This window comes from Marmota marmota, unplaced genomic scaffold (assembly GCF_001458135.2).
Source record: "Marmota marmota marmota unplaced genomic scaffold, marMar, whole genome shotgun sequence".
Classification (NCBI taxonomy): Eukaryota; Metazoa; Chordata; class Mammalia; order Rodentia; family Sciuridae; genus Marmota; species Marmota marmota.
Window position 1 is genome coordinate 36,397,080 of NW_026000229.1, and position 10,664 is coordinate 36,407,743.

At 49.1% G+C, this 10,664-nt stretch overlaps 1 protein-coding gene and 1 long non-coding RNA gene across 2 annotated transcripts in view; one reads left to right on the forward strand and one right to left on the reverse strand.

Moving 5' to 3' along the window:
• The window catches only part of LOC125613307, a 23,527-nt gene extending 20,328 nt beyond the window's left edge, over window positions 1-3,199 (reverse strand). Inside the window, exon 1 of the long non-coding RNA XR_007343832.1 lies at window positions 3,159-3,199. This is a non-coding gene — a long non-coding RNA (uncharacterized LOC125613307). The remainder of the gene's footprint in view (window positions 1-3,158) is intronic.
• The window catches only part of Pla2g4d (phospholipase A2 group IVD), a 25,933-nt gene that overhangs the window by 1,101 nt on the left and 14,168 nt on the right, over window positions 1-10,664 (forward strand). Inside the window, exons 2-12 of the mRNA XM_015480113.2 lie at window positions 2,820-2,892; window positions 3,083-3,219; window positions 3,766-3,897; window positions 4,570-4,610; window positions 4,968-5,010; window positions 6,327-6,390; window positions 6,792-6,928; window positions 7,917-8,027; window positions 8,155-8,192; window positions 8,364-8,499; window positions 8,848-8,984. Of these exons, the coding sequence (XP_015335599.1) occupies window positions 2,820-2,892; window positions 3,083-3,219; window positions 3,766-3,897; window positions 4,570-4,610; window positions 4,968-5,010; window positions 6,327-6,390; window positions 6,792-6,928; window positions 7,917-8,027; window positions 8,155-8,192; window positions 8,364-8,499; window positions 8,848-8,984 (1,049 nt within the window). The remainder of the gene's footprint in view (window positions 1-2,819; window positions 2,893-3,082; window positions 3,220-3,765; window positions 3,898-4,569; window positions 4,611-4,967; window positions 5,011-6,326; window positions 6,391-6,791; window positions 6,929-7,916; window positions 8,028-8,154; window positions 8,193-8,363; window positions 8,500-8,847; window positions 8,985-10,664) is intronic.

Below are 10,664 nucleotides of genomic sequence, written 5' to 3' on the forward strand. Positions count from 1 at the left end.
AGCTCATCTCCCCACCCCCCCACCTATCCCTCCTCCCCACCCCCCACCCCATCCCCCACCCTGCTCTGGGTCTAGCCCTAGGGGTAAAAGCAAAAGCCCCAGACTAGAGAATCTGGGAGTCTGCCTTATACCTGGGAAGCACCTTACTTCTTGTTGGTGTTCCTAGGACTGGGTCCGTAAGGTCCTCAACACACAGGCTGTAAACCCCCGTGGCAAGTAAGACCCAGGCATAGTTTCACTGGCCTTTTTCCTGGAATGGGGGGCCTGGAGCCTGCACTGGTGGCAGCAGTTTGGCTGGCAGGGAAGGCTGGGAACCAGGAACTTGTTCTGGGACATGCCTCTGTGTGGTCTGGGAGAGTCAACTCAGCCTGACTCAGAAAGATATAGGGCCCAGGGCTCTGCCCATAGTGTCCATCATCTGCTCTCCAGCCTCCTTCATATCTCCCCCAGTCACTGAGGGCCAGCAGTTGAAAAGGACAGGACTGCTCATTCTCTATTCTTGCCAAACACTTAGGATTATGGTCACAGATACTAGGTACCCTATTCTTCAAGGGCTCAATCCATTCAAGCTCCCTTGAGCCACACCATCACCATGGGCAGGGGTCAGTGCTGAGCCTCTCACAAAACTTCCCGGCAAACATGGCCCCTGGGCCTTTCTAGGGAGGGAGGACCAGTCATTGTAATTATTGTCACAATCTTAGCAAAGGTCACAGAGGTGAAGAAAGTTGGGGCTTCACCCAAGGAGAATAACCCCTTGGGGTGTGGGGCTTTCTGAGGTTGAGAAACTTAGTGATTGGAGGAAGAAATGGACAATGATACTAAAATTGGGGATGGTGACTGACTGGCTGGAAATCAAGCAAAGGGGACACTTCTCAGTAGCTCCAAGTAGCTTTAGAGCAGCCCACAGGCTGTGGACTTGTGGAGTCTTGGCCTCGCTGAAGGAGCTGGGAAGTGAGGCCTGGCTGCCTGTATCCTTCCTCTGTGTGTGGCCCTAGGATCATCTCAGTCATGACCTTCTCTGTGGCAGGCAGATGGGGAATGGAACCGGGTGTCTAAAATGTCATTAAATCCCTTCCAGTTACACCTCTGCCTTAAAGCCCATGGGGTTGAAATATTGCTGGTGTCACTGGAGTTAAACCCCAAGAGGAGAGAAATGAGTCTACCTTGCTGGGGGATCACATGTGCTCTGCTGAAATGACAGGGACATTCAGCATGGAGTGGGAGATGGAAGATGCGAGGGCAGGGCCAGAGTCAGGAGATGCTCTGCTGCAGCCCATTGTCCTTTATGGTTCTCTGTGGGAAACAGAAAGTGGGGTCCTCATGGCACAGAGCTAATTCTTAGATGGCAGCATCCATGCAAGGATTAGTTCCTGTGGGCATGGAGACCAGCTATAGGCAGGAAGTGGGGCCAATTGTGGAACACAGTCAGGATCCAGCTTTGGTTTCTCCATACCACTGTTTCCCCACCACCCAATGCCACCTGTTCACATAGAGACACCACGCTGCATCTGTCTCCCTTGGGTGGGAATAGAAGGGGTGGGAGTAAGGAGATAAGGGTCATCCTTACTTTACCCTGGTGGCAGAGCCCACTGAGTGGCAGGAGTCTCAGCCTGGGATTTTCTTGACATAGGGAACTTCAGTGGGTTCTCTTTCAGGGCTACCACATTGTACATCTCCAGGGCTTACCATTTCATATGCCTCCATGCGAGTGGTACCCATTGAGGTCCTATCACCTGTGGCCCTTCAGAGTTCCCTCCTGGCTGGGGGCAGACCCTGTAGATTCCCCTGGGCAGGTGATGCCCATTCTAAGGGCCTTCCCTGTGTAGACTCTTCCTGCTGGGGTCAAACAGTGAAGAATTGATCCTCTTGGTCAGGCTCCTTATTAGGATGATGCAAGGCCAATGACCTTCCTTGGGGTCAGCCCATAGTTCTGCCAGGCCCATTTGAATTATCTCAGCTTATGAGGCCTAACAATCAGAGGTCTGTGCAGGGTACCCAGACATAGACCGCTGAACACCAGGATGAAGAAACTTGAGATCCCCTAAACCTAGCAGTGCCAGCCTCAGCCGTGCCCTTCTGCCCTCTGCTTTTCTTCCTGCCACCCATTTGCTGCTCATCTTTTCTGCCCCTCCATGTTCTGCCCACTCAGTTTCTTCTCCTTCATCACTTGGGCGTATCTTAGGCCCTACGTGGCCTCCTGAGCATCTTCATACACAATGACCCTTCACCCACAACACCTACTTCACACTGTGCCTGATGCTCTTGGAGTTGCCTAATTCACCCCCAAGAAAGCACAGATAGGCTGAGCTCCCTGTTAGTCCCAGTAGATATCACAAGCCACTGGGCTCCAGGTCTCAGCCTCCTTTGAGACACTGGCCTAATTCCTGTCCAGAGGGCTGAGGGCAGGATGCTGGGAGGCAGGTCATATTCTTCACCAAAGGGCTGTCTTCCCTGGGAGCTCTGGGTGTGGCTAACTCCCAACTGATCAGTGAGATGGCTGCTCCTTGGCCCTTGCTTTGTCCTCTACACTTGAAATCCTATTCCTAAAGGGAAGAAAGGATCCCACAAACTGCCACCAAGGTGGTCTGCTGTTTCCTGTATGCTGCAACCCAGAACCATTAGCTCCAGGACAATGGTAGACAAAGGTTATCTGGTCCCGAGAGGATGTTTCCAGAAGGTCTGGCAGCCTGGCAGCATCACCAAGTATGGGAAGATTGGTGGGAATGTGTCTGCAGCCAGGGACTTGGGCAGCACAGCAGCTCCTGATTTGGGTAACAGAATGAGCAGGAGAGACTCCGTAGTTTGATATTTCTCTCCAGGGGGAGGCCTCAGCATGCTGGCAGCTCACTGTGACCGTCCTGGAGGCTCGGCGGCTGCGTGGACATGACCTGTGTGAGTCTCTCCTGGGCTCCCAAGGGTGCAGAGAGGATGGGTCGCCTTGAGAAAGGACCAGACAAGTACCTAAGGGTTGGGCTGAGCAGCCCACAGCAGCCACTGGGGTTTTAGTAGGAATCTGGCAAGGCCCCCTGGAAAAGGATATGAGGACTTCTCTCTCTTCTGATGGTTCTCTTGACATTGGCAGTGAGTGAGGCAGACCCATATGTGATCCTGCAGCTGCCAACCATTCCTGGAACAAAGTTCAAGACCAAAACAGTCACCAACTCCAGTCATCCTGTATGGAATGAGACCTTCAGTTTCCTTATCCAGAGTCAGGTCAAGGTAAAGGCTACGGTACTCTTTTTGCCAGTCACTTGCAGACAGGCTAGACCCCTCCTCCTGCAGGGAGGGTTCTTGGGGTAAAGCATATGTCCTCCAGAGCTCATGCAGAGAAACTCTGGGAAGGATGGTGTCTTTGTGCCCCAGTCTGTTTGTGCTGTAGGTGAGAGAATGTATGAAAGAATAAACACAGTCCTTCTACCCCCGGCTACAGGATAAACCAGCAAACTGCTGATCCTTTCTAAGCCCATCAATGTTGTGAGACAGTCAGTGCCCCTCCTGAAGGGGTTGCTGTTGGGTTAAAGGAGGCACTGCATTGTGGACTATAGACACATTGCCTGCAGGCACTTGCCTTAGGTACACAGGGAACCAGAGTGGGGAGAGAGTTTCTTGATAGAATTTGATTTTTTAAAATAAAAACAAAGATTAAGAGGGGAAAATTAGGAACTTTGCTTGAATTCCTTATACTTCTTTTAAGTTTTACAGCTCTATGTGAGCTCTTGGTGCTATGAGTAGATAATATGCTAAGTTGTTCTTTTGGGCCCCTAGAATGTTCTAGAGCTGAGCATCTGTGATGAAGACTTAATCACGAAGGATGACGTCTGCTTTAAGGTTTTCTATGATGTCTCAGAAGTCCTCCCTGGCAAGCTGCTTAGGAAAACCTTCTCCTTGGATCCCCAGGTGGGTGGGGAGTTCAGGATGAGATCCACTTCTTCTAGCTCCAAACTGAGGAAGTTATTCAATTCCTCCCACCTAAGGAATGTTGCTATGTTGAACTCATCTATAAAAAAAATGTAAACGTCTCCCAGAGATATTTGCATTTTAGTAGAAAAGGAACCGCTTTAGCTGTGCAGTTGCAGATTGACTTACCCAATTCAGGAGCTTTAGTCATCTGAGAGGAAGGTTTGGGAGGTGAATTTGCTACATCTCTCAAAACACAGCACAGTACAACCACCTCAGGGTACCTCCATCACTCCTGCTCATGGAGCCCAGGGCCTGCTCTGTGAAGGTCTTGGGGCTCTTCCTGCAGCAGGCTTGGGATAGGAAAGTGCAAAGTTCTGGGGTCTCCTCAAGAGGAAGAAGGAGGGCCTAGACATCTTCAATCCTCCTTTGGCCATGTTCCTTGTCTTCCTCTTCAGCCTGGCCTAAAGCTTGGGGACCCAGAAGAGAGGGAGACCTGTTCTACAGACTTACTATTGTAGATTACGTGAGCAAGGAGCCCTTCTTGCCCTATCCTCAGTTTCCTCCCTTGTAAGTTGGAAATAACTGTAAAAACATGCTCCCCTTAGAGGCTGCTCGAGATGGCTGTCAACTATTAAATGTTCCTGACTTGCTCATCCTCTTTGATTTCAGAGACAGGAAGAGTTGGATGTGGAGTTCCTGATAGAAAAAATGTGAGCAATATTTCCAGAGAGTGGCTGAGGACCCCTCTATTCAGGGAAATGGCCCTGACTCAGACCCCATTGATCTGTCCAGCCCAGTTGCCCCTCATCTCCTCACCCCTTCCAAAGTGGTCCTAGAGAATTGAGGACAGAAAGCCCAAATTTCCCTTGGCCTGCTCTCTCCTCTCACCTTCCATTCTGCAGAGGGCTCTCTCCATCACCCTAAATCTTAGCCAGGATTTAAGAGCCTGTAGCATCACCCTGGGAGAACTCACATGGGGGGGCGGCGAATCTCGGCAGCCAGGGGGAACCAACTCAGGATGCTTTTGCCTTTGTGAGGCCAGACTCTAAATGGTTTGACTTTTCTAGGTCCAGCTATCCAGAAAACCTCATCACCAACAATGTCCTTGTGGTAACCACCTTCCCTGGGCTTAGGAAAGGGGCCCGATAGCAGGGGGCAGGGTGTGGCTGAGAAGGAACAAGGCAGGGGCAGGGCTTGTAGTAGACCATCCCCAGCCTCTCAGCTAGGTGGTCACCTGGGGCCATGTGGCTTGGAGACAGTGGTCACCTGGAGCTAAAGGTCACATGGAGAGCAGGGAGGTGGGCTCTGCTGAGAGGAGGTTTTGGTCCAAGATTGAATGGTTGAGGGATTGTAGGGGAAATTTTAGGTACTTTCTGAAGGTGTTTAGTCATGTAATGAACTCCAAGTTCCTAAGACAGAATCAGAGTTCTTCCCTGGAAGTCCTGGTGAAATCCTGCAAGCCAGGCCCACCTTCAGGTTGTCAATTTTGAGGTCACTGAGATTCAGAGGGAGTTTCCAGTATAGTGTGCTTCCAACCTAGGCAATCAGGGTCAGTCAACTCCTTCTGGAGACTTGGGAGGGTCCTGGTTCCCTCTTTCCCAGCTGCAAGCTCACCAGAGTGCAGTGGACAGGAAGGACCACAAGGTGGCAAGTTCCTCATGAGAAGCTCTCTGCTCTGTGACCTCAGCCTGGCAGCCCTGGAAAGGAACTGGAAGCTAGAGTCCTAGGATCAGAGATGGTGCCTTGGCACAAAATCTAAGGAGGCTCTCACCTTCAAATGTGTGCAAGTGTCAATTTGATGAACTAGATTACTTTTTTAAAGAATACACACTAACATGAAGTCATATCTATGGCAACTGCCCATTCTCTGGGCGCCAGAGCCCAACAGTGGGTTGGTAAATTCAGCAATTCTAGGGAAAGGGCCAATCATAAGGGTGGGCAGGACCATTGCCAGGGTGCTTAACAGACAAAATGCCAGGGCAAGTCCCTTCAGTGACGACAGGAGGCATTCTAGTCACTCCTGTGTTCAGTGTTTCTTCATCACCCCACTGGTCATCCCATGGCCTGTGTCTACACACGCTACTTGGGAGTTGTCGTAGTGGAAAACAGCCACCAGGTCAAGGCTGCAGAGAAACAGAGAAGAAGGATCTGTGCCTGGGAGCTGGGGGCTTTCAGAGGTTTCATAATTTCTATAAAATCAGGAGAACTGGGGTCGGGGTGGAGGTCTCCTGGTTGCTGTGGAACTTCAGGCTGAGCAGTTACAACAGATCTGAGAGGGAGTGAAGGGCTCCTGTTTCCAGGCTCATGCCGAACCCCCCTTCTTGTTAGTGTGTATTGGATTTAAGACAGTAGGGCTTAGAGGGTTGAGGTTGAGGAGGCTTCAGTTTACCCTGCAGAGCCCCAGCCCATGATGTGGTCTGCCCCAGGCCCGAGAGCTATCATGCCTGAATATCTGCCTGGACAGAGCGGGGAGTACAGCACTGACTGCAGGTAAGATCTGCTCGGAACCAGGTCTGGACTCTGCCTGGAACATGGAAAGGAGGAGGGTGGGAGAGGGGGTGTCAGAGGGGCAGACACACAGGGAGAACTGCAGAGGGCAGGAGTTGAGCAAGAGTAGAGCGTGCCTCTGCCTTCTTGACCACAGGAGGGCAGCATGTCTCCTCTGGGCGGGAGATGAGCCACTGAACTGAATGAGAACATGTCACAGGATGTGGGAATCCCAATGGGGGTTGTGAGGTCCAGCAGGCCCAAGAGGGCCCTTTTCAGAATCCTGCTTACCACGTTCCAGCCTCCTGGACTTTGTCATACCCAACCAGTGTTGCTGGTTTCCCAGGTCCTAGCTGGTTCCAGGCTCTTGTTCCCCATATGCTAACTGCTCCCTCTCTCCCTAGGACAGGACAAACTGGAATTGGAGCTGGTGCTGAAGGGGTCATATGAGGACACACAGACATCCACCCTGGGCACAGCCCCTGCCTTCCGCTTCCACTACCTGGCAGCCCAAGATGCAGAGCTGAGTGGGCACCTGAGGGTGGGTCTCCACTCTCCAACTCTCCTGCCAACTCCAGCCTTTAGCCAGCTCCAGTTATTCCTGGCCTTCCTCTGCCAAGGCCAGGCCCCCTGTGACCTTGTCGGCCTTTCCCAGTTAGGCACCCGACCCTTGGAAGACAGTGAGGATTCGCAGGGACTGGAGACTACTACAGCATGTCAGTCTTTGAACCCTCCGATGACTTTTCTATTTTCTTAGAATGAAACTTGATGTGTATGTCCACAAGGCCCTGTGCAGCCTGGCCCCTGCCCACCTCTGTTCCCTTTGTTCATGATCCTCCAGCGGTACTTGTTTCCTCTTCCTTTCCCAACATGCCACATGCTTTCCCTGTCTTCCTCTGGTTGCATCCAAGGGGGCGGCCTTCTCCACCGTCTCCTCCTCCTTAATATCTCAGTTCAAATTGCACCTCTTCAGAGGATCCCTCCTTGACTCCCAACCTCAAACAGACCCCATGTTTGGTTACTCAGTCATATCACACTGCTTATGTCCTTCACAACACTCATTAACATCAGTTCATTGCCTGTTTCTTTATAAAATTGTAAATGTGATTCAGTGAGACCAATGCCTTTGCACTAAATATTATCTATGATGACAATGATGATGATAATGATGATGATTTGGTACCAGGGATTGATTCCAGAGGTGTTTAACCAATGAGCCACATCCATAGGCCTTTTTATTGTTTATTTTGAGTCAGGGTCTTGCTAAGTTGCTGAGACTGATCTCAAATTTGTGATCCTCCTGCCTCGGCCTCCCAAGTCACTGGAATTACAGGCATGCACCACCACACCCAACTAGCCATGATTATTTTATAAATATTAGTAATTATAATTATTACTAGTTTTATATTATCAGAGAGGGACTTAAGCTATCTTGTTTGTAGTTAGATACTCAGAATTATCAAATGAGTGAATGAATGAATGAATGAATGAATGAATGAATGAACAAATGAATGAATATTTCCCTCCAGAGTTCCAGAAGCAGTGGATCGAATTCAGACAACTCAGCTGGGCACCTCACTGTGCCCTTGAAGTCCTTGGCCATAGGGAAAGAGGTGACCATCAATGTTCCTACAACAAATGTAAGTTGCCTCAACTGGATTGGAAGTGCCAGTTGAATGAAGTTGAAAGAGCGCAAGACCCCAGGGGATACCATGTCTGGCTCAGGATCTGGGACATTCTAAGCAGGGTCTCTTGCTTTGATTTCAGGCTCCAGGAGTGAGGTTGCAGCTCAAGGCAGACAGCTGGTGAGGGGCATTCAAATCTGTGGGGGCAGTGAGGGGTGAGCAGAGGAGGGGAATGCTGTGGATCTTGGGGTTGGAGCAGAGAGATTATTTGGCAGCTCATTGTGGAGATAGTCAAACAGTAATTGAGCCATGCATGGTGTCTTCTGACCCCCGGATCCTCCACTGCTCTAGCCCTAAGGAACTGCCTGTTCGCCTGGGCTTCGATCTGTGTGCTGAGGAAGAGGCCTTCCTGAGCAGGAGGAAGAAAGTGGTGGCCAAGGCCCTGAAGCAGGCCCTGCAATTGGACAGAGACCTGCAGGAGGATGAGGTTTGGGGGTATAGGAGAGATGTGGGTGCACACACTCTGGACTGGCCTTAAAGTAGTACCTGATTCCTATGCCCCCTACAGATAATCCAGTACTAGAGAATGGATAGTGCGGGTGTGGGGGGAGATGTGGGCCATGCCTAAGTGCCAGGGTTCTTGCTCCATAGGACTCTGACCTGGGCTGAAAGCTGTCCCTTCTTGGGTAAGGGTTTGCCCTAGCTCTAACCCTGACTCCAGTGGTCCATGAACACAAGGCCCCCTCCCTGGAGACAGTGAGTAGGGTGGACTCCTGGGTAAGGAAGGAGGCAGCTCATCCTTGTGTTGTTAAACTGATCTATATCTGTGTTCCAGGTCCCTGTTGTGGGCATCATGGCTGAAGGAGGAGGGACCCGTGCCATGACCTCCCTCTACGGCCACCTATTGGCTCTGCAGAAGCTGGGTCTCCTGGACTGTGTGACCTACCTCAGTGGCATATCAGGCTCTACATGGTAAGGGCAATGGGGGCTGGAACAGAAGAGGTGGCCAGGTCCCAGAGGGAGGCTGAGTGGATGCTAGAGGTGTCTTTTTTGTTGTTGTTGTTATTATTTTGTAGTTGTAGATGGATACAATACCTTTATTTTATTTATTTATTTTTATGTGGTGCTGAGGATCCAACCCAGTGCCTTACACATGCTGGGAAAATGCCCTGCCACTGAGCTACTATCCCAGCCCCCAGAAGTAGCCTATATATGGGAATGCCAAGTGGGTATGAGTAGTATGATCATCAGTAGTAAGATGTGACAGGGATCGTTCAGCTTTTTTAAAAGGTAGAGACAGATGTATATGGAAGTGCTGCCATGTGGCGGGGGGAGATGCAGGAGGCCCCTCCTAGACGCTACCAAGGCACTGGAAGTTTGCTGATCCAGTAGGAGCTGGGTTTGATCTTGGCAATCCCACATACAGGCTTGGGCACCCTTGAACAACTTCTTTCTTCTTATTCTTAGTTGGCTTATGTCCAAAATGGGTGTGCATATGCCATAGAATTGGAATAGACAGCCATGTAAAACATTTAACCTAATGCTTGACACATGCCAGGAGCTCCAAGTTGATGGATCTTTTTTAGGTTTCATAGTTATTACCTGGGTTAGTGCACATAACACTTTTTGAGGTAGTTTCTCTTCTTGCTCATATGTGATAGAGATGAAGAAACTGAGGTTAAGAGATGCTGTTTGACCTAAAGATAGCATTGTCTTCCTGCCCCCTCATCCTTCCTATGGTGTTAGAAGTTCACCTCCTTGAGTCTCATTGAAATATGACTTTGAGGGCCTGGGGTTGTGGCTCTGAGGTAGAGTACTTGCCTAGCATGCATGAGGCACTGGGTTCGATCCTCAGCACCACTTAAAAATAAAATAAAGGTATTGTGTCCATCCACAACTAAAAAAAAAAAAGAAAGAAAAGAAAAGAAAAAGAAATATGACTTTGAGGAGGAAAATAGGAATAAACTTCTGGGGAGTTTAGATGACAGCTGTTGATAAGCAAATTCTCAAAGGGCTTGAGGATAGGTCTGAAGATGGGAAGGGTGTCTAGTGCTGACCAACATGGTAGTCACTAGCCATATATGGTTATTGACTTCTTGAAATACGGCTGGTTCAAATTAGGATGTTTGGGCTGTGGATGTAGCTCAGTGGTAGAAACCTTGCCTCACATGTGAGAGGCCCCTGGTTCAATCCCTAGTTCCACAAAAACAGAAAACATTTTATATTTGTAACACATCCAAAATTTGGATGTGTTACAAATATAAAATATATACTGAATTTGAAGATTTGTCTTGAAAAAATATAAATTATATAAATAACTTATCCATAATCAACCTACACTTTGAAAGAATACTTTTTGCATATATTGAATTATTAAAATTAATTTTTATTGGTTTATTTATACTTTTTTAGTGTGGTTACTAGGAAATTTTTTTTTAAAATTTTTTATTGTTGGCTGTTCAAAACATTACATAGTTCTGGATATATCATATTTCACACTTTGATTCAAGTGGGTTATGAGCTCCCATTTTTACCCCATATACAGATTGCAGAATCACATCAGTTACACATCCATTGATTTACATATTGCCATACTAGTGTCTGTTGTGTTCTGCTGCCTTTCCTATCCTCTACTATCCCCCCTCCCCTCCC